Below are 26,789 nucleotides of genomic sequence, written 5' to 3' on the forward strand. Positions count from 1 at the left end.
AAACTTTCAGTGCAATGGTGACAAAGGTTCAATAAATATATCATGTCAAACTTTAAAGGGTTCTCCTGAAAAAATGAAAAATTGGACATAGAACATTTGGAGCAAACTGACAATACCGGAAGCATATTCAATTGCTTTCAAATTCAGCATACTCACTAAATTTGAACTCGTTATCACGAATCTGCAGTTAAAATTTGGCGGTCACGTCTAGAAATTGCAAATTAAGTCAAAAAAATGGGTCCATTATGAAGAAAACAACTATTTTGGAGCAAATTGACAATATAGAGAAAGTCTCCAATTTCGTTAATTTTCGATATACTAACTAATTTTGGCCTCCTAATCACGAATCTGTTGTAAAAAACCGGGGGTCACATCTGGAAATTTGAAAAAAAGCCGATGGAATTTTTTTATATATATAGGTCTACCTAGTCGTGCCATAAGTTCTGTCCCCCATTCCAATAGGTGTAAATAACACAAAATGTTGTAGTACACTAAATCCTTTATTGCCAAGTGTACATTAGGGACACAGGAACGAAACAAAACATAGTCTATTCAAAGTGGCCTCCTTTGGCCTGCACACACATCTTCAATCGTTGAGGCCACGCGTGAATCATGGCACGCACCACATCTTGGGGTATGGAAGCGGCTGCTTTCACTAAATCGGCCTTCATCGACTCAATATTGCGATGAGATTTCTTGCAGGCCTTCTCCTCTAAGTAGTCTCAAAGGCGGTAGTCCAGTGGGTTGAGATCCGGGCTTGCAGAGGGCCAATCCTCTGCGGCTATGAAGTTGGGAACATTGTTGGCCAACCACTGCTGGTTCATCTTCGCCCTGTGTGCCGGTGCGGAGTCTTGCTGGAATGTCCAATCTTCACCAGAAAAGAGCGTGTGATTCAATGGTTTAACTACCTTCTCCAAAACATTGTTCTGGTAATTTGCAGCCTTGGTCTCGACTCCCTGTTCGCAAAAGTGCAGCTGGGTGACAGCGTCGTACGACACGCTCCACCAAACCATGACTGAAGCTGGGTGGTGGCCTCGTTGGACCCTAGGAAGTTTGTTGGCAGCTTCCCGAGAACTGTGGGCATAAATCCTGTCATTTTGTCGGTTGAATTTTTTCATCGGTGAAAAGGATTCGCCTGTGTTTCCAGTCCGCTTACCGCTGGAGTAACCTCTTGGCTCTTGTGGTTCGTCTCTTCTTCACAGCAGGTGTCAGCAGTTGTCCTGTGGTTCTTCTGTAAGCCCCAAGTTTAAGGTCCTCTTCGGTATATCCATCTCCCGTGCCATAAGTTTCTGTTTTCGAAGAGGATTTCGACGAATTCGAGCAGCTACGGCTTTCACAGCTGCTGGCGACCGTGAAGTGCGCGGACGGCCACTTCTAGCTCTGTCATCGATAGAGGAGATGTCGTTGAACCGGTTGATGCACCGATACACAAATTTTTGCGTAATTTGTAATGGCTTTAGAAGATTGAAAATCTCCACTGGTGACTTGTTGCACTTATGCAACGCGATCCGATTCTCCTTGCTGCCCCACTCCATGTTAACTGGACAAGTGAACGCCACAAACTAGGGATTGGTTTACGCTACAGGATGCACACGACCTATTGTAAACACAGCTGGTCGCTGACGTCAGTCGAATGGGCCGTGTGGAGCTCGTACACTTAGGGACAGAACTTATGGCACGACTGGGTATATGCGTAGTTTTATGAACAAAAATGTAATCTCGTGTCATTGTTTATAACCACGCCTTTGTTTTACAAGAAAATGATTTATGATGTTCAATTTTAGTATGAACCCTATTTTTTCGATCAATTTAGGTGTGAAATGAATGCTAATGGAACCTAACCTAACCTCGTGTGAATGGTTCGTGGGGCTACCCGTGGATGGTTTTTGGAGCTAACGAACAATGTTTCATCAAAATGTACAATTTCCGGACGTGACCCCCGGTTTTTTACAAGAGATTCGTGATTGTGAGGCCAACATTAGTTAGTATACCGAAAATTAACGAAATTTTAGACTTTCTCTATATTGTCAATTCTTACCACTATTTTTTGCAATGATTAGCATTTCAAAATTATGTTTACAATCACCCTTAATTTTAACTATGCTTGCCTAACCTAACCTAACCATACCGTGAATGTTTCGTGGGGCAAACATGTTACACACCTTTACGCAAGATGCCATTTTCTCACATGCAAATGAACGCTCCATGCAATGGGTCTCACTTATTGCACAATACTTGAGCAACGTTGTGTTATGACTACGATAGCAAGACCATTGTGCGGAAAGGAAGACGTCTTCATATCAGCAAACATGGTTTCCATGTTAGTGTATGGAGAATCAAAGCGGTAATTGACAAGCTTATTTTGCAATTTCTAGACGTGACCGCCAATTTTTAACTGCAGATTCCTGATTATGAGGACAAAATTAATGACTATACCGAATTTGAAAGCAATTCAAGATAATTCCGGTATTGTACATTCATACCGAACATTTACATTGTCAGTGGACGATATATAAAAATCGAACCATGAAAAAATGACTGCGCACCATAATGAAATCGGAATTATTAAACAATCAGAACTTTTGCCAAGTAACAATAATTTCCCTACGTGAATTCCTTTACATACATATTTAAATAATATTTAGCAATATACTTATACTATTTAAATAATATTTAGCAATATACTTATACTATATGTAATAAAATACACGTGTAATCATAAAATAATTCGTATGTATGTATGTGTGTGTGTGTGTAAGCGAGAGAGGAGGAGGAGGAAGTAAAGGTAACACTTTACTATACCGGAGACAGATTTCTTCAAATGTACAGGAGAAAGTACTTACGCAAATCATTTTCTGTAGCGTTGTTGATGTTCGGGAATGTAGTTTTGATCCATTTTAATGTGAATACATATGGTTTTCTACGAAAATCTATTTCCGACGTGCTATTGCTGCTGCCGCCATTTGCTTTCTGCACAAGAGCACAATACGCACTATTGCTGCTGCTACAAGCCGATGTTGTCCGTATATGCTAAATTGAACGAAAGGAGTGCTAATGGAACCTAACCTAACAGGCCTAACCTAAGCTAGTACGCATACCTCGTCCCCGTTATAGTTTGTGGGGCTATCGTGAATTCTTGGGCTAACGTCAATGGTAGGGCTACCCGTGGATAGTTTGTGGGAAATAAGGAACAACAGTAAATACTCGTTAATGTAAGAAATAGACATGATTTTCGTTACAAATTCATTATTTCACCTAAAGAAATGTTCTGCAATGCAGAATAGTATGTTAGCAATGTAAAAAATTGCGAAATAAATCATTGATAGATGTCTCCGGTATAGTAAAGTAGTACCGAAGTAAATTAGACTAAAAATTAAGACTTTCCTCCCCTCCACCAATCTTCAATCATTTCGTTCCCTCAGTACACTTGAGACTAAATAATTACTTTTTAAAGAACTTACACTTATTGATAAATCTTCTCGTATCATACGAAGCAGAGGCCATCTAGTGTTGTTTAAATCTTGTGGAAACAATACAATAACGCCTACGTTTTCTATTAAACATAACCTGCACAGTTTTGGTGAAAACGGTGACGAGCCCATAGTTATTTTGTAACGGCGAAATTACAATTCCATGTAAAAACTAAATTAAAACACGTAGGCTTCAGGACATTAAAAAGATATAAAACGAAGCAACCCTGCAAACGTAAACTAAACGGGTCTTCCTTGCTTCTCGCACAACAGTTTTGCTACATTGTGTTCTGACGTCAGATGATAAATGCTTACGAGGTTAGGTTAGGCCTGATAGGTTAGGTTTCATTAGCATAAATACAATGAAAAATTATTATTTAGGCTAAGAGAACTAAACATAGCTAGCCTAAAGTAACAACGTAGGCATTTAGCCTAAAATTAAAAAGCTCTCTTCCCGTGACGTCAGAACACAAGGTTGCTCAAGTGTTGTGCGATAAGTGAGAAGCTAAACTAAACACTCACATGAGAGAGTGAGTGTGATGAGTTATTTTTTTTATCGTATACATGCTGTTCGGAATGTTAAGATTTGTCACTTAAACGTTTCCGGTTGCGACGCCACTTTACGCCCTGTCCTTGAAGCAACCAACCACAACCTATGCCACAACCATAGAATGCCACAACGGACATTTCCACTGAATTTTATTTCCAACAATTATAAAAACTACACCATTGAAAAATGTCTCTTGCACGCTCTGGCGTTTCTGTGCGTTCACTTTAAGACAAAAATTGAGGGTAGTGTCTGCTGCCACTTTCTTTTTCTGCTGCAACTAGGGGTGTGCGGGACAGATTTTTTTGGATCGGGACGGGAAATATTTTAAATTCCGACTTCCGACATTCAGGACGGGAAAAATTCTCAATTTTACGACAAAGTCGGGAAATGTTCGAAATTTCCCGAAGCTCTGGAAATCTCGAATTCTACGTCATTTTCACCTTAAGTGATTGTTTTTGCATTTCTTCTACAAAAACTAACAGTTTCCGATAAGTTTCAGACATTTACAATGCAGAAAACGTCGAGTATTAACGACTTTTTAAAATGCTCTCACCTCCTTTATCTCGATGTGTAGATTAGATGTTGCGGCAGCGCGGCTTCATAAAACTCCTGCCACTTCAAGAAGATTCCATTGTCATAATAAGAGAGGTTCTTATTATTATATAAAATGTATTATATTAACTCAACTTGATAATTAGAAATTTCCGGGCCTCAATTTAACCCTCTCCAGTGGCAGGAATTTCGTGGAGCCGCTGCATCTACACGTCGAGATATTCGAGGTGGACTGTTTTCCACTGACTGACCCTTATAATATGTATATGTCCGTTTTGAGTGGAATATACTGTAAATAAAAGAGCCTAATCTCAATGAATTAAAGCCAGGGAGAACATTTTATGTAAAGGCAAAAATTACTAAAATCTACTGACCTCATTTCTTGCATCTGAAGTTTCCACATTAAATTGTAGGACTGTAGGAAGAGCTGGTAGGACTGTAGGAAGACCATGTTCTTTTCCATGTGCTTTCAGACGAGCTTCATTAGAAAAAAAAATTCTGCATATATCACAATAGAAATACTTTGTGCTGAATGGTACAAATGCCGTTGGTTTCTTTAACCTACCCCCTATACGCCTTCATGGCGTGGTGCTATACCGCGTTTGGTAGAACCTGTCCCGCTTCCCGCGCTAGGGAGCGCTCAACAGTTTCGGTGTCAATGAGAAACGAGGAAAAAATCGTCTGCTGGGCAGCGAGGAGCGAATGAAAGCCAGAAGAGAGGCGCTTACGTAGACGCTGTTGCGACGTTGCGTATTTTAATTGGCTGCCTGGCTTTGACTTTCCCCAGCACGGAAACTGTTGAGCGCTCCCTAGCGCGGGAAGCGGGACAGGTTCTACCAAACGCGGTATAAGCACAGGGGAGCACTTTACCTTTTTTTTACCTTTTGGAAGTAAAAACAGAAGAGAACAATTTTAAAAATAGCAAAGCTTATGTGACAACAAATGTGAAGAAACCGTATTAAGATCGACATGCTTAAATTCCATACAAGAAGCATTTACAGGTTTTCATTAATCATAATTTTACTGCCTGGGCGAAATATATTAGAATTTTATTAAATAATTATATTGTCAATTATTCCTTTAGTTTAAGATAATCAAATTTTACTTAACTTATGCATAAAATATAATTTTTGCATTAAAATTTCTAAAACTCACCTGCTCTCTTATGTGGTGGATAAAAAATATTCTTTATGTGGTTGAAGTAACAAAAATAGGTACAAAAAGGCAAGCATCAAGCATCCATGTGAATGTCTTGTCCAACCTTTTGTTCATGCATGGACAGGCTCTTTTGGACTGGGCCTACAGTTGCGAGTAGGATCTAAACAACTGGAATGCACCCTCACTGGGAAATGAAGCCGCAGGAACTCTAGACTAGAAGGTAGTAGAAAATGCCTTTGAAGAGGCCCACAAATTGTTTGATGTGGTAATTTTATCCACCTAAAATTAATTTTCCTAATTGGTATGTTACTATGGGTGTTTCAGAAGTTTGAAACCACTGAAGCAAAAGAACAACATGTCTTATAAAATGTAAATACAAGCAGGTGTTCATGTTCTTTGTCACAATGTAAAAGGGAAAAAAGAAGATGGTGTTTTTTTAAGAATAAGAGTGAATACAATTTCTGAGTCATGAGATCCTGAAAGGAAAATAATATTTCGGAAATGATTGCAGCATTTAAGTTGTTCTTAGGGTTACCAGAGCACCATCAGCAAAAAGTAGGACACTGTCCCAATACGTAATATGCAATTATTCATAGTAAAGAATATGCATTTATAGGGGGAAAAAAACTACCTAACAATGTGAAATTCACATATCTTCAGTTGAAAAATTATGATATTTAAAACTGATACAATAAGTACATTTGTGTCAGTCTCCATCGTGGAGTGGTCACTGTAAAAGTATTAAAAAGCCAGAGGTTTCGGGTTCAAATTGTGAACAAGGCTTGGATGTGTTTGTCCTATTCCATTCATTCAGTTCATAATGATTGACCCGAGAGGTAGAAAAGTAAGGTGAACTAATGAAACTAGAAAAGAGAACAGAATTGTTCATCACTTGGATGATCTTTCTGTGATAAGAGAAAGAATGGATTTTTGAATGTCTCCCATATATCAGGTCATAGAGTAATAAATTCCCTCAGGACTCAATGACATGTTCTTAATGCAAATTATGTTTTACTCAAAATATTGGACATTTACAATATTTTTCAAATAATTTTCTGAATCCCGACATTGGACTAAAATGAAAAAGGAAGAAAGATCATCTGATAACCCTGCTTCCTCTGCAATTTCTGTAAATTTGGAAAGGAATTTATACATTCCAAAATAAATAAATAACACAATAAATTGTTTCCTCTGAAAGCAAAAATTTCTATTGATAATGCATAAACACATCTGATTTTGTAAGTAGTTATAGCAAATCATTTTTTTAAAAAAATACGCAATCCTTCGAATCGCCATGTAAATTTTTGGGCCCATTCCATGACATAGGTGTAATAAATTAACAATAACAAAAAACAAATAAAAAAGTCATGTGCAATACCAACAATTTTTATTGAAATATTGTGTTGAAAAGATATATTGTGTATAATACCTTTATTTCTGGGCAAAATACTTTGAAGAGTGGCTAAATTTGACTTCAGGGAGATGGCAATGAAATTGGACCTTGCTTCATATGTGTTTAAATCTAATGGGCAAATCTAGGTGAAAATTATTGTGTATTTCAGAAATTTGGATATAATATAGCCCACATATTTAGTATTGATTTCCCATATATCTGGATTATCAGTCATCTAGATTACATTCAGATTATCTTGATTTGAATACTCAGAATAATTGAAACTACCAGATTATCTGTTGCCTTCCTAGTGTGTACTGAAAAATTTTAAAATCAGATATCTATCATCCAGGATTTTGGTTCTCTCTCAGTCAATGAATAATCGGGCCTGTGTTGGTATCGTTCCTTGAATTTACTTTATTTATTTATCTCAATGTAGAGTTGAACATTTATGTGTAAGGGGACAAGTATAGAATTCTATGCTTATCTTTACTATCAAACTTTTCTCTCAATTTCAGGTGAAGGACATCCAGTACACTAGTCATGAGTTGTCTATTTGAAATCTCGTGCATTAGGTTTTTAGTTTGTAAGATATTTTAGTATTAATCATTTGCCTTACTAATTTTATTTTTTAAGTATTTTTTGACTCCGTATGTAGTTTATTAAAGCGCAGTGGAAGTATTCCATCAGACAGGAGGTTGATTACAAAGCACAGAACTATTTGCACTTACAAGTAGACATTAAATTTTGCTCTCAAAGTAAACATAAAACATGTAGCATGTTACAATTTAATGCGTCCTCTTAATTTAATTTAATTCGATGATTGAAAAAGAAAAGATTAATAACTATTATAGAGATTTCAGACAGTGTAAATCATATAAATAATAAGTCTACACTTATTGCCTCAGGAATGTCTGGAGCAAGAAAATGAAAATATGTGTCTACACTAATTGTGACTTGAGATTATCAAATGTGAAAAGGGAAGTGAGTACATGGAGGGGTTTACAAGACTACAGCAGTGTGTACTGCCTTGCTCTACTCACTTGCTTTCTCCCCTTCTGTACCATTATGCATGTCTTTGCTCCACAGATTCCCAAGACAAATGTACAAATTACCTGTAAGTGATGCAAAGTTACGTTTAAATTTGTTTCGGTTTTCATGCTGGACATTTTTTTATCCTAATGATTCATTGATACAAAATATTCACCCTTGTGGAATGCAACTCCTACATTTCCCACAATATATTTAATTTGTTGACAATCATAAAGAATGACAAGAATGAATGTGTGTGTGTGTATATATATATATATATATATATAAAATTTCTTGTGAAAAATAAGTGCATAGTGAACTAAATATTTTTGCAAGAAACTCAGAAAGATGACTAAAATCGACTAACAGTTGATAGGGTCAGAAAAAAGAAGAAGAAGTATGTGTAGAAAAAATAACAAAAGAAATGCAACAATAATCTATTAGTTGCTTTAAACGCATAAATATCATTATTTTCCAAACAATTTTGGTAACATGGAAGAAGCTTTTGTATAACCTCTACATAAAATTCCACTGCTTGGATGTTCAGCCAGCCTAGTTGAATCTAACTCTCTTTGAATCATTGAGTTGCAGTTTGTTAAGGTACAGGAAAATGTGTTAGTCACTATGTGTAAGGCCAGGACTGTAAAGGGGTAGAGGTAATTACATCAATATTCACCTCGAGAATGAACAATAAACAATGTCTTTACCTTTTCACAATTTAACGCTAAATATTTTACACAATAAGTCAAGTAACTTGGCGAACTCTTTTCTGAGAAGGAGAAATCATGAGTAGGCTGGCCTGTTGCAGTTCCTTAGTGGAATTCATACAGAACAGCTCATGTCACAGTGACTGCTTCTGGCAACAGGCAAAAGCTCAAGGGGTACATGGGCAAAATACTCTTACATGCAAACGGATACTGCTGAACCTTCATCTCCAAGAAAGAGACATGCACAGTTCGTGCTGTCACAGAAGTCGCAGCAGAAGGCACCATCCTCACTACTTCCTCCCTTCTAGTGTTGCACTGTGGGGTTGAAGTTTGAAGAGCATACATTACATATTCAATCTTCTCTTTGTATCATTTTTGTGCCAAACTTCTGACTAAATGCAAGATTGTGGCAAAGAAGGATGAGTAGAAATGAATACAAGCTGGAATTAGATGCAATAAATTAAAATAAAAGAGATACATTACCAACATAGCTCGTGCATGCATCCAGAGGTTTTTCCTTGTAGGTGGAAACAGTTCAGGTATGCCAAAGTAAAAGTTTGGCACAAAAAAAAGAAGACGTAACTCACTCTTGGTGTCAATGTCTCAAGTTTGTTAGTTTTTTAAGTATTAAATGATGCTGTGTGTGAAAAGAGGGATGGACTATACCTAGGTTATGTCATTTGATGCAGTGTAGGTGTTACTGTCTGCGCAGGTAAGAAATGACAACTAGAAATGCACATAATTAAAGTAAATATCTTTTAGAGATAAAGCATGTGCTGGTTGACCAGCTCCAAATTTGAACACAGCTGTTCCGTTTCAATGAAAGGGTCTCAGGTTCGATATCTAGTATGCACATGCTACTGGTTGCTATTTCCCTTAATAAATGTAGGACCAGTTCTGGTTATTCGTTTTTTAATTACAGTCATAGATGTTTGGAAGGGGAAAAGGAGGGCCACGCATCCTTGGAAAATGAATGTCAACCAAAAATTATATATTACGAGCATGTAATTTCATTTCAGTCACAGTAATTTATGGTAATTATTATAAAAGTGTTGAAATAACTTCAGACTGAAGGAGTGTTTTTTTGAGGGACACCTATACAGGAAAAAAGTTCCTTGTTTACCCCCCTGAAAAAAATATCTTCCTTGCCCTTACCTGTGGAAAATTTTCCAATAAAACCCCATTTTTATCTAAAAGACACAATTTATTGTAATTTCATCCCTAAATGTATTCACACACCACTACTATAAAACCTTATACTCCCAGACGAAAAAATCTGGAGAAATCTCTTAAGTCCCCTCTCCCTGAATTCTTTTGCTTGGCAAAGAAATTATATTCACAGAAACTGAATATGTATCACATGGCTTTAGTGAACCTCCATGAAAATAATGCACAAGTCACGTCTGGGTACCTGTGATACCAAGGTGGCGGGAGGATTGTGCTAATCACATCATCTCCAAAAAATGATCATGATTGGGATCATCCTATGTGCTCTTATGGCATTGTGCAATGAGATGGGAACTTTACCCACCTTGATCTTGCTTTGAAAACAAAAGACTTATTTAGATACTACTTTACAAAACAAAGTATATGCTTTTATATCACAAATATAAGAACAAAATGGCAAAATTGTGCACTAATTTAAAGTTTTTTTTATAGAAATACAGGATTTCTACCAAACTTTAAATACTCACAGTACCATCCCTATATATATATTAGAATGCCTCCTATTTGTAAAGTACATCATCAAAAACCTGAATAAAATAGTAATATACATAATCATAACACAAGAACAAAGACAAATATACACATAGACAACCACAGACTGAACCTATACAAAAGGAGTGCTAGAAACACAGGAATACTACTATACAATAAACTTCCATGTGAAATAAAGAAGGAAAGAAATCTTAAGCTATTCAAAACTAAAATAAAAAACTATATCTTAGAAACATCACCCTACAACATAGAAGAATTTCTACAGCATATCTAAAACTACTTTCTCTGTCTCACCCATGTACATAATCAATTGACACAATATATATATATCAACATGTATGAAATCTTAATTAATCTGATATGCATCCCATATATGTAATCTAGTGAATGTAATATATATTTGAAACTCAATTATGCTGATCTGCATCCCATATACGTAAACTAGTGGATGTAATATACATTTGTAACTCAATTATGCTGATCTACATCCCAAATATATTATCAAGGGTATGTACTATATATTTGTAACCATAACTGCTGTATGACATGTATGTAATGTAATAATATATACTTGTAACTTTAATTATACTGCATCCCAAATAAGTAATCAAGTGGATGTATTTGTACTGAAATCATGGTAATGTTATATGTAACAAATGACATCCTCTATACTGCTGCAGATAGAAATATCTACAATGTAGTCAACAGAACAATAATAAATTACAATTACAATTACTGAAATTTTACCAATAAACCAATATGCCTATACTGATTAATCCATCCAACAGTAAAAAAATACAGTTATTAAAAGTTATCTTACCGATTTCGGACACACATAAATCATGTTTAATGAAACTCAAATACGAAAAGGTTATATCAATTAAAGAGTAACTCTTAAAGTTTTATTTCATATTATTTCCGATATGGTTGGTAACACTGTTGTTGCATAATAACTACAAGAGAAAATGGCTGTAAGTGAAGACAGGAAAATATTTTGTGTGTTAGATTTCCACGGGCTAGACTGCACCATCGAGCCTTGTGTTTTACTGTTTGAAAGTAAAAAATAATATTGTGCGCTAATAGTACATATTTAACACTTCAAATTGCCACTGTGCATTTCTCAATTTGAAGTTACATTTCTATGAAATAATAATAAAAAAATACTGCTACATTACTTGTCATAGCTGGTTTCCTTGAACCTAATCCATGTTGTAAACACACAGTATTACCAGGTCGAACTTAGGTTTTCAAAAAATATATACGAATTTCCACTAGGATTCAACTTTTTTTAAATCATGTTTTCATTCGAATTTCTTCATGTTTTCATTCAAAGGGACTCTATAGAAAAAGGTGGGGCTGCGGTAGCGGTAGGGGGTGGTAGGTCAATTACCCCACGGGCAGAGTCCGGAATCGGTGGGCAATTAATACTACTTTTCTTCCACTTCCAATTGTTTCCTCACCTAAAATTTTACATTTATGGAATCCTTGATTCATGCCCTTTCCAATGATGTATCAAACATATTTCTATTAATTAGGGTCAATTCGACATCCTTACCTTTCCACGTATACCAGTCTGTTATTAGTGTGCAGCTACATTTCCATACAAAGTTTGGTGCAGATCCACCCAGTGGGCATTCAGTTCATAAACATGGTACTCTGATTTTAAAGAAAGGGGATGTATCTGTAAGAGAAAGTCAACTGGCCACCAGTCAGTAAATGAAGAAACAGGCTAGATAAGTGTCAAGTTACAAAAAGGTCTCACATGGAACACTTGTGAAGTAACGAGGCAATGAAAAACTTTATGAGTTACTCTTTACGTTGATATAACCTTTTTGTATCTGCGTTTCATTGAATGTAATTTACATGTGTCTGAAATCGGGAAGATCATTTGTAATAACCCTGTATTAATATATGAGTATCCTATTGCAACTACATCATATCAATCTAGATTTTGCATTAGAATTATCACGGGTTTGCATAAGAGATATTCAGTATGTTAAAATGGTTGACATTTGAACTTAAACCCACTGCTCTGCACATTACCATAAAAATTAATGAAAATTGTGTATTCTGCATAATTTACTGAGTACTGAGTCTGTCAAAACATTCTAGTGTCTCAGAAAAGTTTCAGCTGGTATCAGTGACTTAATTCACGTAAACTGAGACTTTCTAACCCCAATATCAATATATTAGTATGGTAGTTTATCCTAGAAATTTTTTATAATAGTAGTTCATTATATTGCACATATTAGACTTGTACTCAAGTGACAAAGTTAAAACCATGGGTTGATGTATCATTGGGACAAGAAATTATGCAGTACTTCTTAATAAAAGGTGAATGTGAAATTGCACAAAAAATAACTTCATTTGATGTTATCAATGTTTTGAATCTACAGCAAACCTATTTATGCATGTTCATATATATAGTAATTATACTAAAAACCTGTTATACCAAATACAGAACCACCATAATGTTTACATTTCCCCTGTATCTGCTCTTCATTTTTTTGTCACTGTTCCATGAAAAAAAATACAAATAAGACTTCACCGTACATGTAACTGTTCCTTCTGAGAATGTTACAACTAAATCTTTGTAAGTATGCTGACAGATTGGACCCTTGTTAACATTTATTTACTTTTTATGCTATTCACAACAGGTATCTGTCCATTTACGGTGCACATTCATTATTCATGTCTGAAAATAACAGCTCTTCATTGCTTAGGAGAACAGGAGGGTAACGTTACTAGTAATATAATATTTTTAATGCATACTGTGATAAGGTTCAGTTAACACTACAATCCTGTATTAACTGATAAACCAATGAACTTCAACACAAATAACTTGTACCACTTATTGCACAGATGAGCATTTGAAAGAAGGAAAAAAGATTGGTGTACAATATTGTGAGGAACATAAAATATTCATTTCTCAAACAGTCTGTTTCTCTTTATTTGTGAAAGACAGGATAACAAAAAATGTAACTTTTCAAATCTATACTTGGGTTTGTTAATTAATTACCAATTTATATTACATATTCTGATTTTGTTTCCACAAAACACAGCAAAATCTAACCTATTGATACGAACAAACTACTTCACAGAATGGACCAAGATCTCTTAATGAAAGCACAAACACATGCACAACTAAAACTCCTTAGCTCTAAATAATAACAAATGTGAAATAAATTAACATGTATCTGAGAAAGTTAATTCATACAAATTCACTGTTTGTGGAATTGGATCCAGCCCATCATGAATAGCAACTGAAAGACAAAAGAAGTTGCAAGTATGCTACATTCAATGTAATGGAATATTATGAAAATCTGTCACCATTTCTTTTCATTTTAGATCTGGTAAACACATTCTTGTGTGTATTGGAGCTAATTTTACCATTGTGCCTCTATAAGCTGAAACAGATAAGCTATTAATTAATCTGCCCTATTCCTAGTAGATGTATATCGACCATATTTTATTTTTAATAGGGATGAGAGAGAGGAATTGGTACCCTGTCTGTATAGGTTGATATAGTCATTTCAGTTTTTAGCAAAATTAATTTTAAAAAAAAATAATTAATATTAATTTAATAGTACTAGCTTGTAATTTAGAGCAAAATTCTACAATTTTGTTGTTACTTTTATGGTTAACATAGAATTCAGGGGGAAACCTTTAAGTCACATTTTACTGTTTTTACAGAACAAATTCAAAATTTCAAGACTCGCTACTCTCCCCTGTACACCATTTTTAAAGTTTTACATTTCTCAAGACTTAATGGAGTTTTTCGCCTGTACAGTTACATCATACAAACTACACTGATGGAGGTATTTAATGCCATCGACAAGAGCAAATCGATTGGACTTATCAGGTTTTTCCCTGTACTCTTTTGTAAAGTAAATGTCTAAATTGCTTTTTCAAAGGAAAAACCCTTTTCAGTCACCTGGTAAGATACATTAATTAGCAATGTTATTTAAACATTCTTGTTCTTCAAGGAAATTTTGATTTGATTTGATTGATTTTACTTCGCTTTTGTGCCACTTTTGGCTAATTTGCGAAGATGGGGATGAGTGATGATATGATTAAATTGATGAATTGACACTCACAAAAATTCATGACCAGGCCAGGATTCAAACCTGGGACCCCTGGATTTGTACTTCAAGCAAATTAGCAACTTAATCTTGAATACATGAATAATACAATAAACTTTTGTTAATAAAGCCAAAATAATGTTGAATTCTTCTTGCAGATTTCATAAGTTTATTTTTCTCTGTTTCTAGACTGCATTCCAGGTCACACCACATAACACAGAAGAATGGCTAACTGTGTTCTGTTAGATGAAAGTCTGAAGTTTTTTGCAAGAAGATTTGGTGAGAGTGAACTGGAATATTTTGATGTGGGCTTTGTTTCTTGGGTATATTCTATATGGACCCTTTTAAGAGTAGATAATTTTTTTCAAAGCTCTTCTTTAACATAAATCCCATATATAAATTGATGCTCAGAGACCAGAGAAACACAAGTGAAGGAAATTGTTTAATTTTTTTTAAATGTGATGAACTGTGCAACCAGATGCCCAATTCCAATTCCTTCTCCCCCTCCCACTTTTTTTTCTAACAAGAAAACACCAAGCGTGATGACGAGAGAGAGCAAGACATTTAGATTCATTCATAGTGAAGCCAGTCTAAATTGAAAATGAGAACGTTTCGATAACTTCCAGTGAAAAAATTGTGTGTATTGGTTTAATAGGGGCAAAAAGCAAAACTAAGAAAAAATATAAGCAGAAAGTATGATTTGTAGTTTCGTGTTGAAGTCATGCTTGGAGTGGTGATAGTATAGTTTTCCCTTCCCTGATGTAGTCTTAATAGATCGTTTGTTCTGATTGGTTAACTACCTTTTCCTTTTTTGAAAAACACCTCTGCATTTTGATTGGACATAAAAACAGAAAAAAAAAACTTATGTTCATGAGTGTGTATTATTTGCTGTGCTTGCTTGTCCTGCATGGCATTCGCAAAGAAAAAATCCTTATTTTTTCAGTTTGTTTTGCCCCTTGTAATTTTTTAAACTTATATTTTAGTAATTGCCTCATCCCATCTACTGATGAGAAAATACCATTAACAGCTATAAGTCAGGGATTTAATTTTTTTCTTCAGGTACTGTTGATGTCTTCCAATGACCCATATACAGGGTGATTCAAAAGTTGCGCGACATAGGACAACTCCGTTATTTGTGCAGATACCGAAAAAACGGTAGAGGGCATAAGTGTAGGAAATACATTGTTGGAAATCCTGAGCGTAATTGTTGCGACAGCAGATGGACCATTTATTAGTCTGCTTGAAATCACACACAAAATAAAACAAAATGACTCAAAATGGCAAACTGAAAGAAACACAAAAAATCAATGTCATATCCGTACTCCATTTACGACCGAACAACAAACTTGACAATTGCAATAGCAATAGCAACTGCACGGAGTGGCAAACTGATACAAAGAAATGACCTGAACTGACATGTCCAGCAGCTGCACCACTGGGACACTAACGGAGGAATTGTTCAAATTGATTGCCATCCTGTTGACGGCACATCCGAATACGGTTCACAGAACTCTTGCGCACATTACGTAACACCATAGGTGTTAATGCTGCACAGGCTCCTCTGATGTTTTCCTGAAGTTCCTGCAGTGTTCGGGGCCTGTTTCTGTACACGACAGATTTGAGATAGCCCCAGAGGAAAAAGTGAAGTGGTGTCAAATCTGGCGACCTAGGCGGCCATTCCATGGGACCCCTGCGACCTATCGAACGCCCAGGTAAAACTTCATTCAGCAATTCGTGAGTTGTTAGTCCGAAATGCGGCGGTGCTCCATCTTGCTGAAATAAAATCCCCTGTCGTTTTGCTAGGGGTAGATTATCCAAATAGGCCAGGAGTGTCATCTCGAGATGCTCTCTGTACAGTTCAGCAGTGAGCTTATTGTTAAGAAATACGGGACCGATGAGAACATCCCCGCGTATGCCACACCACACATGTAACCTTGGATCAGTCTTATGATGAGCATCTACAGCAATGTATGGGTTCTCGGTTGCCCAATACACAGCCTTATGTCTATTCACTGTTCGGTTCAGATGGAAACAGGCCTCATCGCTGAAAAGAATATCAGCTTCAAGGTGTGGCTGCTGCATTCGTCTTTCAGTAAACTACTCACAGAACTGCACCCGTCTATCTGTGTCATCTCCATGCAGTTCCTGGACAAAATGCACACGATATGGATGGAAATGATTTCTGGATAGTATCCTGGACACGGATGCTTGACTTGATGCCACATTCTTGAGCCATTTTTCGTGTTGACCATGTTGGACTGACTGTCAGCTTAGCTAGTACGCTAGCTGAGGTCACATCATCTGTTGCTGTACGTGGCCGCCCAGACCGTCGTTTGTCATGGATACTGCCTGTTGCCTTGAACCGGTCCAGTAAATGACCAATGGTTGCATGATGTGGCAGTGGTTGATCTGGATGCCGTCTGTGATATTCCTCCGCAGCTTCCCGTAGACTCATCCCTGCAACATGGATAAAAACCATTTCCACCCTTTCCTGAAATGTGTACTGGGACATTATTGTTGATTAATGAAAAAAAAGAAAAATACAACATTACGGTCATGATTTAAAACATATTTTCCAACAATTTTGTTCTTGTTTCCTGCACACAATGAAAATAATACAAATGCAACATCACGGTCATGATTTCAAACATATGTCCAACAATTTTGCCCTTTATCGTTTTTTCGGTAACTGCACAAATAACGGAGTTGTCCTATGTCGCGCGACTTTTGAATCACCCTGTATATGGAAACTGTAGCATAAATAAATCAGACAATCCATTGTGATGTTGTTTTTTTTTCTAATGGAGATAAATGTTGCCATCGTTGAACTGTCAGCAGACTGGCAGTACACAACATCTGAAGTGCCTGTGAAATGTTTTGTGGGATTGTTTTCATAATTAGGAAGTAAAAGTTGAGCGACAATAAAAAAATTGAGTGGCAAGTTCATTTTTCTTTACTGAAGAAAGGAAATGACATTCCTCATATTTTAACAGAAAAAAAATCAAAGTATTTGCTTTTTCATTACTCCAAGATTGAATAAAAAAAGTCTGAAGGTCGCAATGATGGAAGCATGTGATGCTTATTTTTTAGGGAATCAACACGTTGTATTTATTATTTATATTTATGTTCATTGTTGGTATTTAAGCAAAATGTCAAGGATATTTTTTTTCAATTACGTTTCTTAGATAGTGTTCTTTTGATATGTGTTAGATCTGCATGAATTATTTTGATTGTAAGCGCACAATCTAGGCTGTGCTGCTTAAGAAGAAAATATTACTATTCTTAGCACTTTGTGCATGCAAACCAATATTATATATACAGGGTGTACCATAAGTAATAGCGCAAACTGACACAGTTGAAAGTAGACGATGATAGAAACGAAAAATGTCTCAGTAAACATGGGTCCACAAATGAGACATTTTCGAGATAATTGCGAATGTGTGGTTACAAGCCGCCACTGACTTCATTGTTTGTAAACGTCGCCCTAGTTGGTAAAATGCTTGAGATAAAATAATAAAAGAATTTCATGAAAAATGGAAGGAAGTCCTGACAAGAAGTTATGCAAGCAATGATGGTAATTTTTTTTCTCCACCAAGTAGAACTTTGTGGTAAATTTGAATATTTGGATGTGTTTAAAAATGGTATGATACCAGTGTTAGAATGTACACTTAACATTTTTTTTCGATAGACAACATAGTAGTTTTTTATTGTTTTTTCTTGTTAGACGATATTAATTGTATTCATAGATAAACAATCATGAAGTGCAGGATAGGGAAAAATGAGTGATTCCTATATTTATGTAACTTAGTTAACCCTGTAATGCAAAAGGTTAACTTGTTAATTCCCATAATTACATTTTCGATTTTTTGGACCCTTTTGAACAACTTATAACAAATATATTCAATTTTTTTTAAAAAAAAAATTGTAAAGAAATAAAAATTTGGTTGCATTTATGATACACTGGGCATTTATTATTATTACATTTACAAAATAATCCTGTTTGATGCCCACACGTGAGCAGTTACAATACAATAAGGTAAATGGTTACATGACTTCTCTTACACATGATAGTTGTAAAAACAAATTCTGTCTTTGTTGAGGCATAGATTTACTTTACATTTAATACAAGATACATATGTGTAACCCTGAGGATAAAATTTACATCATTGTCGATTCTTTTCCCATTGAGGAAAAAGGGCCTCCCCCATGGCGCAGTGGTAGCGTCATTGCCTTGTAATCAAGGAGTCCCGGGTTCGATACCCGGTGGAGGCACAAGTGGTTCGGATCCCACTTTAAACTGTAGGTCCAGTCCCGATTAGCCTTACTGTGCATAAAGGGGACTTAAAACACCAACTCAAAAAAACCCATTGAGGAAAATGATTTACTACGTCCCTCCATATCTCTTTCCTTGAACCATGCGATACTGCCTTCCTCTTTTTCACTTCAGGTGGACTTTGAGAAAGTCTACCTTTTCGTGCCTTGAAGCTTACAAGAGATTCTGCCACAAGGGCTTGAACTTTTCATAAGGGTAATTTGTCCTTATGTGGTATACTACGGAATTTGCTGTCTCTGCAGTATAGAAGCCATCCATTCACAAGAGCACTAGTTAGAAGATGATACCACAAGTACATATACCACCTTTGACTCTTTATAGAATATTTGTACAAGCTTACTAAACAATTATGAAGATCAATGCCACCCATTATTAAATTGTACTCTTGTATGATGTTTGGGCATGGTACATTTAGAAATTGCTTCATTTTCTTTTCCCATCTTCTAACTTCTATTACTGGTTCCAAACTAGCATAGGTAGATATGAGTATCACACCACGATTGTCATGCCATTTCACTATCAATATTCTGTCATCTGTGTCTCTTCTATAATCAAAGGCTCCTCTCCCATTTTTCTTCAAATCTTTGTCACATAGTAGAGGACATCCATGTAACCTGTTGACACGTATGGTGCCCAAATAATGCAGCCCTTCTTCCAATAGTTTATCGGCCAATGGCACAGAAGAGAAAAAATTGTCAGCACAAACAATGTAGCCTTCGTTTCTTGGTACTTGCAAAGTCATTTTGAAAACAGTGTCTCCACCCAGTCCGTACAAATATGGATTGGCTGACTTGCCTTCATAAACTTCAAATTGGTGAAGAAATCCTGAGCTACTTCCTCCTCCCCACAATTTAAATCCCCATGGATTTAATCGCCACATCTTCACATCCGGATCCCACGTACCAACAGCAAATGCAACAACTTCTTTTATACAAAAGCCTCAAGGCTATCCCTAGAACAAAGGTCATTTATCTATAGGCTACAAACAAGGTACAATACAGTAAATGATCCTCTAGGCTTTCATCTATCTAAGCAGGCTTTCAGAAGTGTGTGCATCAAGCAGCTGAAGATAAACTAATATATGTTATACCCTAGTTTTTGTTTAATTATTATTATTATTAATTTTTTTACTTGTTACATATGTGCGCGTGCTTCTAATTTGTTAATTTCTATTTTTCTCTCTGTTGATATCCTGATATAAAATGGATTCTCTCTGTATTCAGGATTTCTCAAATAAAAAAAAAAATAAAAATATATATATTGTCTTAACCCTGGACTTCTTGTGCTTGTGAATGGCACAATCATTTCATCAACACTTCGATGTTGTTCTTGACTAATTTTTGCAAAATTATTTTGTAATTGGGTAATGAATGGACGACGTTTCCACACTTTATCCTGTTTCTGATCATCTGACACCTCTGCATTATTTGTAAAATGAATGTACCTACACAACTTTTCAAACTCATTCCGAGACATTACATCTGCAACAAGGTGATACCTACACTCTCTCTCCCAGAAAGATCGAATGTTAGGCACCTGAGCAAGACCCATTCTAATATACAAACCAAAAAACTGTTCAATGAGTTTGAAATTTACAACATACACAGAACCAGTTTCTTGCAAATAATATATACTTGTTTCTTTGGCTATTTCTTCAATCATTTCACTAGTGATAAACTCTTTGAAGTACATGTATGGTGTCCACTCATCAGATGAATGACATTCAACATTACCTTTAAATTCAGGGTATGGTTTATTCAAATGTACCTTCCTCCATTTGTAGGAGCTTTGGCTCTTACTAGAATTACACTGATGAACAAATTCAAACTTTTTTTTGCTCCTTTGAACGAAAATAGGTGATTATTTATAATTCGATTGATTTGATTGATTTGGTGTTTTAAGTCCACTTTGTGCACAGTAAGGCTAATCGGGACTGGACCTACAGTTTAAAGTGGGATCCGAACCACTTGTGCCTCCACCGGGTATCGAACCCGGGACCCCTTGATTACAAGGTGACGACGCTACCACTGCGCCATCGAGGAGGCACTATTTATAATTCGACCCCGCTGAATCCAAATCTGAAAGTAGAAATGCTGTATCACCTATCGTTTTCCCTGGATTTCCATTTTTTGTTTTTAATAAAAATTTAATTTCCCTTTGTAATAATACATCGAAATTTGAAATTATTTTTGTTTGTTTGCTCATGAAATAAGATTTAAATATTGAAGTGAATAACTATGAAATATAAAAAAAAAATTAAAAATATATATAGGACCGATTTTGAGTGTTCAATGAAGAAATTTCATGCAAAAAAAAAAAAAAAAAAAAACATTTTTACTCACATTTTCAAAATTTCTTTCTTGAACTCTGTCGTTTGTAACTGCCACCAGAAACCTCTTCCTTGAGGTTCCAACGGTAATCTGCTAACATGTTCTGTACCGATTTTCCTGCATATGTTTCTCCATGACAGAAATATCCTGGTGAAATCTCTCGCCGCATTCGTCACTAACCGCGCCCAAGTTAGGGGGGTAAAAGTCCAAATGCGAATGTAAAAAGTGAATTTTCAAGGACACATTGCACCCCATGCGCTGATAACACTTCAACAAGTTCTTAACAAGTTCCTTGTAGTTGTCAGCTTTCACATTTCCAAGAAAATTACAGCATACTTGTCTGAAAGCTAACCACGCGCATTTCTCTTTTTCTATTAGCAATTCCACAAAGTTGTCATCATGAATGATCTCACGGATTTGCGGCCCAATAAATATGCCATCTTTTAACTTACTATCACTGAGTTTTGGAAATGTTTTTCTCAAGTACCCAAAACCCTCACCGTGTTTATCCAAAGCTTTAACAAATATTTTCATCAGCCCTAACTTTATATGTAACGGTGTAACAAAATCTTGTCTTTCTCAAGTAGAGGGTGATTCCTAACACTCTTCTCTCCAGGAATTAAGTTTTTTCGTATGGGCCAATCCACAATGTTGTAATGTTTATCTTTCGCCCGGCCGTCCCATTCGCAAAGAAAGCAACAAAATTTTGTAAACCCAGACTGCATGCCTAACAGTATACCAATTATTTTGAGGTCTCCGCATATCTGCCAACCATATTTTTCATAATTTGTCACTTTTAATATTGTATCCATATTTTCATATGTTTCCTTCATGGTGGAAGAATAGACAAGGGGTACTGATGGGTATATATTCCCAACAATACTACTTTTGAACTATTCTTAGATGAATCTAAAAATAGTCTCCACTCGTTTGGGTTGTGACTCCTTCCAAGTTCTTGCAGAAGGCCTTCTACATCTGCAGTAAGTTGACTCATTACTCACAGAAAAAAAAATGTGTCAGTGATTGTTGGCGTTTCCGATATGACACCTTAACACCATCTTGTAATAAATTCCACCCTCGGAGACGAGAACCTAATAATTCCGCTTGAACTTTAGAAAGGTTGAGGTCTCTGACTAGATCATTTAGTTCGGATTGGGAAATAAAGTGAGGTATATTTGGATCAGAAAAATTTGGATTGGTGTTTGAATATGAGGGTCCAGGTTCGTCATCTGGAGAAGCACTGCTTGGTTCTGTTTCATCCACTGTCCATTATTTAGGAGGCTTAGGAATTGGTATAGAATTGGTATAAAATCATGACTCATAGGTTTCTTGGCTGAAGGAACATCAGGATATAATATAGAATGCTTTGATTTAGAACTATATCCCACTATGTTTGTTAAACAGAAGTAACAATCCGTAGTATAATCTTTCTGTTCTGTCCATATTACAGGGTTTCCGAAGGGCATTGATTTGTGAGTGCCATTAAACTAACCGCGTAAAGTTTGCGAACAATTACAACAAATTTTACCTGGTGCCCAGCTTTTTCCCTCATCTACTTTACTTCCAAAAACTCATATGCTTTTTTTACTATAGGAGTGATAGTATTTCTCTGTGACTTCGGAGTAAATTATCCGCAAACATAACAAAACAAGTTCGGGTTATTCACACATTTGCGTGACATGGCGAATTCATTAATTGAGTTATAATATATTTCTTTAAAAGAAAACAATGCTCTGATCGTTTTGTTAAAATACAACTTACACTTCACTTCACTATACACAATATTACATTCACAATTTCACGAACATACACAAACATAAAATACGGCTAATCGCGAAGATATCGGAAAGGAAGTTAAGACTCGACTAACCCACAAGAGAACAAATTTTAACAGAGAAACAGGAAATTACTCTACTGCCAGATGTTTCCTCCACGAAATATTAATTGCCAGTCATAAACACACAAGGTCGCTGAAAGGTTCTTATCCATTTGCTAGGAACCAAACGTTAAGCCGGATGCGGAGACCTGAAACTATAAAACTATAAAATGTGGGTTTTCTGCAAAAACTTTAGGTGATACAGGAAAACGGATACGATATTCGTTATCAGCACATCTGAATACATAAAGATCACTTAGTTTTATTTAAAGGAGTATTTCATTGTTTATCAGTGTTATTATTTGATCTGCTGTCGATACTGTTGCATGGATCTGATACAGAATATGTACAGTCACTTTCATCTTCTGAATTTGATAGAGACTGGGTTTTGTTTTTAGGAACTTCAGCTTCTTCTTCTTCTTCTTCTTCATCATCATCATCACTGAACTCAAAATCACTTTGGACATCATCCAGGGCACTAAGAATGTCTCTTGCATGAGTGAAATGACCTTGGTACTGTAAAATATACAGACAAAAGTCAGTTTAGTTGCTGCTTTATATTTTTTTTGTCACTACAGTTAATGATACATTATACAATGCATTGTTTATGTATGTGACATAACATTACAACAACCAAGATTTACATAATTTATTCAACATATTAGATATGAAATTAATGCGAAATAGCATGTATATCATAACTTCTGCATCTACTTTCAAATTGTACCAAGAGTTTTGCTTCATTGACATACCTGTTTAGTTATAAAATGTCATTATAATCAATTGATATCAATTTTCTAAATGAAGGACAGTCTGATTATTATTATCACTTTCTGCTTAATGCCCCAATTATAATACTAGATTTCTTCTTGAAATAGTTCTAAAGCAATGACACATGCAAAGATAAAAATTTAGAATTAGAATAAAACATAACTATTCCAAATAATGTAAATTAGTTGCAGATATGCAACACTGGAAACATAATTGCAGATATGCAACTCTGGGAACATATGGTGCAATTCTAAATGGAATTCCCAATGTTGCATCTGTGCAACATTTTTTATAACTATATTTTCTCAAAGAATGTACACTAAAATCACTAATATATAAAAGAAATGTGAAAACTAAATACTATATAAATTAACAGAAAGTAATTATCTCCCGTGATGAATTTGGTTTGTCCATTCAAAGATGACCCAGACGTGCCTGCAGTGACAATTGACTAACAGTTTTCGATGACGTTAAAGGTTATGTGTCAACAAAATATGTTTTTTGTACAGCATAAAAGTCAAACTTGGCCATAGAGATTTCATATTACTAGAGAACTCTATACAAACCTTTAAAATGGGAATATGAGATTACGTTGCATACATGCAACGTATGGCATTACTGGATTAAATTGTCTTGGAGGAAATATTTGATGTGCCATATTCTTTGACAAGATCTTTGGTTTTAATTTGGTCTTGAGTTATCCATACAAAACGGAATAAATTAGTTGGATTTTTTTTGTTCTGCTGTTATGATTAAATTTAAGTGAATATGTGGGACAGTAAAATATAAGTTTTCGCGAAGAAAAATCAGTGATAAATTCAATGATTTTTACATTTCCTTTGCAGTTTAATTAAAATGGTTTCCCCCACTGAGTTTTACTGCTGTATGAAATTGGAATTCAATTTGTAAATATATGTATTATGAAGTTGTTACTGATACATTGTAATAAGTAATAAAAATGTAATATTTTAAACAGATTGTCGTGTTATGTAAAATGCTAACTAACCCATATTTTTGCCATTGTAGTACTATTTTTTAAAGTTATTTTTTTAGACTTTGCAATCGCCATTTTGTTTTTATTATTTTTATGGTGTGTTCATCACCATTAATGTTGGTACTTGCACTATTCAGTTACAAGCAGAGTGATTATTGTGTGTGTTTTCTCTTATTATAATTGTAAAAGAAAAGGGTGGTTCTTGACTTCTTTGTTATCTTCCTCCATGTCAACATCATCCTTCGCTGTTTCCTGCTTCTGGCTGGGTTCACGTAGAAGTGAAGCCTCTCCATATTTTCCTGTTCTTCCACCCCTCCTCTCTTTCCATTGTATTCCAATCTTTTCCTCTTACGTCAGTAAGATTGTTGTGCATAAAGGAAGACCATTAACGAATTGCGAAAGAAAGATGGTTCCGAATTGCTGTGTAGGGACAATCAGCGTGGTAAATCGCAAGCCACCAGCTTCAGTAAAATGACGTGCATTTGCATTACGCGAACATAGCATTATGGACATGTAACCGTAAAGGCATATTAATATTATACATGTATTGCAAAGTGCGTCCAAGGTTATTTTACAATTTCTAGACGTAAATGTACAATTTTAACAAGCTACCGCCAAATATGAACTACAGTTACGTCATCAGGACACCGAAATTAGTAAGTAGGCGAAATTGGAGAGTGGTCCGGTATTGTAAACTCATGCCCACATTTCTACGTCCATGCTATTTTAGTGATAATTGCAATTGCGTAATTCCACTGCGCATATCCTCGCACACGAAATGGCGTCACAGCACCCTTGACAATTCTGCTCAGTGTATGTGCACTGAAGGACTGAAAAACATTTCAGTTACTAAGCATTAACATACAATGCCCTTGCCGAATTAAAACTGCAGTGAATATTACACTTCCTATCACAATGAGAACTTGCACTGTGTTTCGGGATTTCAGACAAGAAACAGCTGATTCCTTACTTACACATTGTGGACATCGCTGGGATGACGAGCATCGGCGGGCAAACTTATTTCTTCTTGCTACCCGAACCCCATCATCTACCTCAAACGATCTTTACTGTCCAAGGTCTCCAAAATCCTTCACAAACCAGGACCACACAATGCTTCAGGCCAAGCTGTCCTTTGCCAACCTGAATTCCATTCGAAACCTGAATAACTATTTACGACTACAGCTTTTCGTCCATTGTTCCACCGTACGACCTTTCTCCCCGCTTTTTAGCGTCTGTCCACGACGAAAGTACATTCTGGTCGGAATTTTAATTCGTATTCCAGAATATGAAATCACGTTTGAAAAAACAAAGCGCCGTTATTAGTACATAATAACAATGTGTGTATTCAAATACAACAATTTTATATATTGATACATTCGAAATTACCTTGATGCAGTATTTTACCTAAATAGAAGAATCCTGGTCATCAAAGGCACTCCAGACATCTATCGGATTCTCTACAAATGACATCAAATTTTCATTCATTTAATAGCTGGTAAACATACGCCATCTATCGTTCAGATTACAACCTAAATGGTCGATGATACCGTGGGCAAGCATACTGAACTTAAATTTACCCACGTAAGAATACATACGTCAACTCCTTCGATTTTACATTAATTTAATCATGAGCTTATGATCCGTCATATATGGCGCCCAACAAGGGCAGAACCCAAGTCGACCATATATATAAACCAACTAAACATGTTTACATACATAACATATGACACTTTCACCTACAAATTATTACATACAAATTGACAAATTTACATTACATTAACATTTCACCTTATACATTTTAATATTACTCATTTACAATATT

At 35.7% G+C, this 26,789-nt stretch overlaps 1 protein-coding gene across 1 annotated transcript in view; it reads right to left on the reverse strand.

Annotated features, from left to right (window-relative positions):
- Positions 1-3,723, reverse strand: part of LOC145981860 (uncharacterized) — a 43,086-nt gene extending 39,363 nt beyond the window's left edge. Inside the window, exon 1 of the mRNA XM_083115310.1 lies at positions 3,462-3,723. Within this exon, the coding sequence (XP_082971436.1) occupies positions 3,462-3,602 (141 nt within the window). The 5' untranslated portion in view covers positions 3,603-3,723. The remainder of the gene's footprint in view (positions 1-3,461) is intronic.
- Positions 3,724-26,789: the final 23,066 nt, after the last annotated feature.

Source organism: Lepisma saccharinum, chromosome 30 (genome assembly GCF_977018435.1).
Source record: "Lepisma saccharinum chromosome 30, izLepSacc3.1, whole genome shotgun sequence".
NCBI classification, from domain to species: domain Eukaryota; kingdom Metazoa; phylum Arthropoda; class Insecta; order Zygentoma; family Lepismatidae; genus Lepisma; species Lepisma saccharinum.